General features: G+C 43.3%; 1 protein-coding gene across 1 annotated transcript; it reads left to right on the forward strand.

Annotated features, from left to right (window-relative positions):
* Positions 1-281: 281 nt before the first annotated feature.
* Positions 282-3,811, forward strand: LOC117397906 (neuropeptide FF receptor 2-like). The gene is made up of 3 exons (XM_034916920.2): positions 282-767; positions 925-1,024; positions 2,519-3,811. Exons 1-3 carry the CDS (start codon positions 464-466, stop codon positions 3,378-3,380), a joined length of 1,266 nt encoding a protein of 421 aa, XP_034772811.2. The 5' UTR covers positions 282-463; the 3' UTR covers positions 3,381-3,811.
* Positions 3,812-7,943: the final 4,132 nt, after the last annotated feature.

Raw genomic sequence — 7,943 nt, forward strand, 5'->3', positions numbered from 1 at the left:
CCGGAATAGTGTTGGAATCCCTATGTGGAATCCTTATGTGCCTACAAAGTGTTCCTTCCGATGCCCTTGAGTGCCAATCAATGATCAACATGTGTGTGCAGCTGGAATTCATGTTCCTTCTGAAAAGGATTATGAATTTATTAAATCACAACAACCACTATTGCACGGAGGGGGTGCATTCTGCACCAGCTGTACGATTGCTTTTGTTTCGTGCTACTATAAACCAACCTTATTTGCTTGATTTTTTTTTCCGGTTATCGATTATATTTTTCTCTTGGGTCCCTGTTGGCTTAGGGAACTTATGAGCGCCTAACAGGGTCATACAGTATAAATCTTCACATTAACAACTACTAGTTACTGTATACTGGAGCTGTGATACATTAAACACAGAGATCAAGGCAGTGAAATATATGCCCGATTTTATTTTTGTATTATTTATTGTTTCCTCAGGACCCAGAGCAGGATGCACGTTCCTCAAGTGAATTTGTCAGAGGAGTGGGAGACGAACACGACACAGGAGCAGGTGAGGAACATCACCCACCTGCCCTATTACCGGTACTCCTTTGCAGCGGCAGCTGGCTTAGCCCTCGCCTACCTGTTCATCTCGATCCTGTGCATGGGGGGCAATGGGCTGGTGTGCTACATCGTGCTGAAGAACCGCAGGATGCGCTCCGTCACCAACCTCTTCATCCTCAACCTGGCCTTCAGCGACCTGCTGGTGGGGATCTTCTGTGTGCCGACCACGCTGGTGGACAACCTCATTACAGGTGGGAACAGATCCTCCTTATTGCTGCACAGCCGGATAATCATTACTGATCCATACAGCGCCACACTGCTCTGCGGTGAACGGTTTCCAGTGAGAGCAGTGCCATGCGGCCCGGTGGCTTTCTAACCCCCCTGTGCTGTCTGTGTTCTCTCGTTCAGGCTGGCCCTTCAGCCAGACAGTCTGCACCTTGAGCGGCTTCATCCAGGGAGTGTCTGTGTCGGCTTCCGTCTTCACCTTGGTGGCCATCGCAGTGGACAGGTAAGCTGGCTGTCAGGTCACATGCCGAACCCAATACAATGATGCCCAGTGATCATGATTAATGCACAACGACTGGGCCAAGAGCTGGGACCACAGTGAACAGATCCATCTTATCATCATACAGGGAGAGAGATGTAGAAAAGATGTACTTCGGAAATGGATTTAGCCCTATCATTTTTTAGCCCTATGCAGTCAATTGCCAATCTTGTCTATGTGTGTCGTTTCCTGCACAGCATTTCATTTCTGCATTCATTGCTGTGGTCTGCTTACTGCCCCCCTACAGTACAGATTCTATTCTGCAAGCTGCAGCATACCAAGCTACCAGCACTAATGCACAGCCCTGTTGACTTGGAGAATCGATGCCTGAGAGACAGGGCAGGTAATTTGTAGTAAATGTGCCCCCATCGCTTTTTAGATTGGAATTCTTTAGTTTTGTTTGTCGAGGGATGGCGCCTAGCTTGACTTTTTTGTTATGCGCGCAAGTTCTCTTTGAGCAATATGTTGCTTGTTTTATTTTTGGACAAAAACACTGAAGCTGCCCCCCCCCCCCCCCCCCCCGGATGTGCCACTCGGGAGCCTCAATCGTTTGTTTGTTTTTTTAAATGGATATTGTACAAGTACTATATACATGTAATTTCTTTTTTTAAGTTTATATTTGTGTTTGTGTCATTTTAAAAGCCTTTACTGTTGATAGCCTTAAAAAAATGCTTAGCACTTCAAAGTAACATTTATTAAATAAAGAATGCTTTTGATAATAATAGCTATCAGTTTTGTGGATTTAAACCACGTTTCTGTGCATTCGCACCCCTTTCCTCCTTCCGTGTGAACTCAATTATTGCCTCTGACAAAGGGTTAAACTGGTGAGACAATCAGCAATCAGAGGCACACTTAAAACCAGACTCATCCGTTAAAAAAGGTTTCTCTGTCAGGTTGTGATTTTGAAGCTCTTTCACTGATGAGACGATCTAGATGGGGCTGATAAACTGCCACATGGCGCTGCAGTTCTGTGTTTTACACAAAGACATCAGACCTCTGCTTGACTCCTTTTTCATCTGATTTGGATGATCTCATAGCTGGAGAGACTTTGATTACGGTACTAAAGGAGACTTGTACATGCCCCGATGTCTTCGATTGTGACAGCGTCATTCTGCTTGTATGTTAAAACCTTTTACGAATTTGGGGTCCGATGTTCTGGGGCTTGCACTCACCACACTCAAACACAATGAGAGGATTGAGACAGTGACTTATCAAAATATCAAGGGCCAGAGGGACAGCACGGTGCCATAGTACCCTGGTAGGAGTAAGTATCAGCAATCGACTCCTAACATTGTGATACCCTTAATATATCAAAGTATGACACCACTGTGCTCCCGTTCTTCCAACGGCCCACACCAATGCCCTTGCGCAGCCACTGACCCACAGCACAGAACCATTGCATTGCCATATCAGTTGCCATATCAGTTGTTTTGAAATTGTGCGTCTCCTGTCCTACAGGTTCCTCTGCATCATCTATCCCTTTCGGCAGAAACTGAGCCTTCCCAAAGCCCTCGGCATCGTCCTGCTGATCTGGGCGCTGGCCATCGCTATCATGTGCCCAGCGGCAGCCATGCTCAAAGTGGTCCAACTGAACGACACGGACGTGGTCCATGAGAACGAGACGTACTCGCTCTACACCTGCTATGAGAACTGGCCTGAGCCAGACATGCGCAAAGCGTACACCACCGTCCTCTTCGTCCACATCTACCTGGCGCCCCTGAGTCTCATCAGCATAATGTACGGCATCATCGGGGCAAGGCTCTTCAGCTTTCATGGGCCAGAGCGCAAGAGCTCTGGAGAGCTGCCAGGGGACAGGAGCTCCATCTCCAAGAAGAAGAAGATGAAGGTTATTAAGATGCTGGTCACTGTGGCTGTGCTCTTCATGGTGTCCTGGCTGCCTCTGTGGACCCTGATGATGCTGAGTGACTACGAGGACCTGGGAGAGGAGCGCATCAGTTTCCTCGCCAGCTACATTTTCCCCTTCGCTCACTGGCTGGCCTTCTTCAACAGCAGCGTCAATCCCATCATCTACAGCTGCTTCAACGAGAACTTCAAGAGGGGCTTCCAGGCAGCCTTCAGCTCCTGCCGCTGCTCCCAGGAAGCAGAGCCCCCGGTGGTCTACTTTGAGAGGTCCAGGAACGCTGTCTTCTTCGTAAGCAACAAGGTCTCAAACATTGAATCCATGGAACGGCGCCGGGCACTGCAGGGTAATGGAGAGCCAGCCCCCAAGCAAACACAGCCAAGGGTGCGGGGGATTCTCTTGGAAGAGATCAACAAGATTACTACTGACAATCGAGTTAGCACAGCCTGGGAGAAATGAAGGACAGACCACCATCTCGACTGCCACTTTGTAAGGTCATTTTGTGCTAAATTATTGTGGAGAGCTTACCAGTACCTTGAGCAAACTCCTGGCAACAGTGAACTAATAATGTGATATCTTGTAACAACTGTAAAACACCCTGGATAAGGGTGTCTGCTAAGAAATAATTAATAATAATGTTTTAATATGTTTTGCAGCTGCCAATAATGGTACGGTATGATATGGTTATAACAGTAGATCATAATATCACATGGTACCAGAACATACAGGCGTTTTAGGCTATTAAAACTCATACCAAACTTTTTTGGAATAAATGTCTATGTTCTTGTTTCAATGGGCATTGTGGATTCGGTCTTGAATGCTTTTCATTAGTTAATGGTCGGAGCCCTTGTTGTGTGTAACATGTTTTGTGTCGTCGATGCTTTATTTCATTGTACGCTGGCTACTGTATTTGTTTATTCCAATAAAAAAATATGGACTTCATTTACCACCTCACAAACCCTCTTCCAGTTATTAAATACAGCATCCATGCACAAAGCAATACAAGGAGGGAAAACCCACTGCAGGTCTCGAATCTCCTGAGCGTGGAAACCTATTCCAGCACAGAGAATGAAAAGGAAAGGGGATTCATGTGGGATTTCTCCTGCGGGAATTCTTCTGAATCTTCAGCTATGGCCAAAAAATTTGCATCACCCTATAGAAGGAACTATTTTTGCTTCAGAAAGTCGACTTAAACCTGCTGAATAATGCTACGTTAAATACAGTGTGATGCCTCCCCACATGTTTAAATAACATACCTGTCATTTTTCTTTTCATAGTTAACATCCTGACAACTTTTTACACTTTAAACTTTAGAGTCTGTTTCAGAGCTCTTTTCAAAATGTCTGCTCTAGTGCTCTGGGGTTTGAGATCTGTCCTCTAAATCACTGCAGGAAGAGCGATTTAAAAAATATAACAACGAGGGCTCTGGCTTTGCTGTTCTGTGCCACATCATGGATCGTTATCGCTATGTAACCTGTTTGACAATGTGAGCAATAATCCTGACACTATCAGTGCACTAGAGCGGACATTTTGAAAAGAGCTTTGAAAAATCACTGGTACGTTATTTAAACAGCTGTAGCAACACGTAGGGACCCCGCAAATTACTCTTTAACATATTGACTTACACACCGCTTGGTAGTTTCTCATATACTTAATGAAAAATTGACAAATATTGAAAAATGTGACATTTCGAAATCTAACATGAAATACTGTACTGCTATTATGGCGTCTGGTAGACTTTTGCTATATCATTTTTTTTTATTACATGATGTTAAATAAAATATCTAAATTATGTTCATATAGTTTTTTTTTTTTTAATTATGTCTCAATCCTAAAATTCTAGGTGATGCAAAACTTTTGACCACAGCTGCATCTTACTTTGAAGAAAAATGGAAAACAAAATATGCTAAGCAAGAGGTTAATTGGGATATCTGATAGAAAGATGACAGAATTTTTCAGTGGATAATTGAAAGCTGCAAGATCATAGAGGCTGAGCTTCTTAAGAGATGTCATTATCACCCCACGGTGAACAACAGAGGCTACTTAGCCTTCAGTCAAGTAATAGAGACGGGAGATATCGGATGTGAAACGAACTTCAAAACAAGGCATTCGAGGTTATTAGAACTTCCTCTCATCCCACTGACAGGGGACAGGATCCAGGTTTCAACGCTGCCTGATTCACATGATCACAAGAGAGCGCGCAGAAGGGACGATTACCTTCCAACTTATTATACCGAGGTGGGAAAATGGCACAGCCTCTCTCAAAATTAAAAAGAACAGCCAAACAACACAGGATTTTGTTTTTAAAGGTTTTATTTTTATTATACAAATGTTTTATTTTTTTACTTTTTCTAGTCAACCTGAAATTGGGCTTTGTAGGCTAAGACCTCTCTGGAGAACTCACTGTGCCGATGTTCTTGTGGTTTTGGGCTTGCTTCCCATTGAGCGCCCATAGTGTAAAAGTTCCCCGCTGAGGTGAACAAATGACCCAGGATGTGCAAGCGTAACACGTTTCCTGAAAGGCAGGGCAAGCAAATTGAGTACTTTATTTGACACAGTGTAGTGGTTAGTGGTCCAGATCTGCAGCCCAATACTGTAGCACCGTTTTTGTTAACTAAATAAAAACCGCCGAATAAGAAGCGATACACCTTGCATTACTCAGGAACCGTCCATTAATTTATATAAAAATCAAATCAACCTTTAAGTGGTATTTGAATCAAAAACTCAAATGCCACTGGAAGCCCTTTGATCTTAAATGGGAGCTGATTGAACATGCGTCATTTTGAATTTGGTTTTGATCAAGGCTTCATTTTTACTCTAGCGAGCTAGCTGGCTGTTATCTGCAGAGTCTCCCAGGTCGACGACTCAAACTCCCCTCTCCCCTCACTGTCTGCTGCAAGATGAGCTTTCCTGGGGTGGGCTGGCTGTCACTGCAGCTTTGACACGCCGTGCTGAAGATCTCAAGCTGGGTCCCAAAGGCTAAACGGGAAAGAAGAGGCTGCCACTCATCTTGGCCTGGGAGCAATCACATTTATATAGCGTCCTTCGTGTGCAAGCATCCCAGGGTGCTTTGCAAAAGCAAACAGCGAGACAAAGAGCTCCCAGCTGCTCGGTAACAAAAGGCCAGAGCACAGAGAGGTGTGTCTTGAGCTTAGAAAATACTGACAAGATCAAATTCACTGCATTTATGCATATTCAGAAATATGTTCCTGACTGAAAAATGCTGAGCTTTGGGAGAAGAGGAGAGGGGAGCCAAAGAAATGTCTCTGATTGAAAAGGTTGCATTTTAGCAGCCGATGTTATGAATTCAGAAGACATTTTTGATGGGAAGCATAACCGATGTGAAGCGAATAGAACTAGTCAAAACCGATTTATGACCGGCGATATGTTAACAATATCAAAATAATCGCAATGGTGTTGAAAAAGCTATCGCAAGAACACGTACGACGACGCAGAAAGCTAGGGAAAGAAATGTGTTTTAAAACCCACAGGCTGTTCAGTTACACCTTTTTAAAATGAACGACCTGCTTTATTCATAACTTTGAACCAGTGTTTTTTTTTTCCTTTTCAAAAGGCTTTGAAAAACAGCCCCAAAGAAAATATTCTCATGTAGAGACTTCAAACCTGCAATAAAGAATAACTGGTAACAGAACATTCCGTTCTGTCTGATTGGTTGACACACTTTTGGTTCAGTTGCAATGCCAGCACTTTCACACTTCAGCTTGCTTGATTAGGTAATTGTGCAGCTTGATAAGGCTGGAGCTCATTATCCTTCTTCCCTGTGATCTGCTTCAATGCTCACTGGCATGTAATCGACACTCATCGCTCTGCTGTAGTCATCTATTACTGCCTCCCATCTGTTTCCTCTTCCCACCACTTACGACACTCAGATAACCGAGACAGACCGATTCCTGCTGAACTCAAGTGGATCCTTGAGAATGCCAACAGCTCCGCCTCGTCAAATCATGCAGCCCTGTTCTTCACCACAAAGCCCCCTGCTTCTCGCTGTACAGCTATGGGCTGATTATCACCTTGGATTTTAGGACAGCAACATCTTTTTTAAGGTGCAAATCATTTAGGAAATTGGTGCTAAACTGTTTTGAAAGTTTTGCACCAGAAAGCCTAAATTACCCCGCCCCCCCTGCTCTTCATTGAGTTTTGAGTGATAAGCGGTATTCGACACAGTTGTGTGCTGTATATTTATCTGTATAGTCGCTTAAGACCAAAATTGCCATCTTAGAAAGCGAAGACGGCAGACCTGAGTAGCTCATTCAACATATTCATGAAACAAGAGCTGGTGAATTCAGCTACACTCAACAGTTAAGGAAAGCTGGACGCGTTGTTGATGAACTCTATTGACGGATTAGATTTACAATTAGCTGATCTGGTTTTAACTTAAGTCCATGATTATATGCATCTATTCGAACCATTTTAATCAACAAAGTATGTTTAACTCTTGCGGTAAAATGAAGTGGCTTGCGAACACGAAACATTATTTTACAATATTCGAAGACGGTAAAATGCATGTATCTACCTGTTAAGTCTACTGTTGCCCACATACCTTTTTGACTTGCTGATTTATTTGATCATTGGGTAAAAGTGCGCTGTGAAGATGTGTTTGCCACCAGTTTCTGCAGTTAAGCTTCCCACGCCTTCTCTCCTGTGTGTGTGGATGAGTGTGGGCGGGTCATGTGAGTAGTCCAGACCCAATGAGAAACCATCATCATCTATCTAAGGAATTCAAAAAAAAAAAAGAATTAAACATGTCTGCTGGTTCCATAATTCAACGTTGCTGGCTCTATATAAGAATACCCAGGCCATATCTGCACCCCTGTAATGGGTGACCATGTCATTTATGACCAAGGATATGTTAATAAAGATATCAAAACAATTGCAATTATGTTGAAAAAGATATTGATCAATGCATATAGCTTTGCATCACCTAGAATTTTAGGATTGAGACATAATTAAACTACATGAACATAATTCAGATATTTTATTTAACATTGTGCAATCAAAGAA

This window comes from Acipenser ruthenus, chromosome 37 (assembly GCF_902713425.1).
Source record: "Acipenser ruthenus chromosome 37, fAciRut3.2 maternal haplotype, whole genome shotgun sequence".
NCBI classification, from domain to species: Eukaryota; Metazoa; Chordata; class Actinopteri; order Acipenseriformes; family Acipenseridae; genus Acipenser; species Acipenser ruthenus.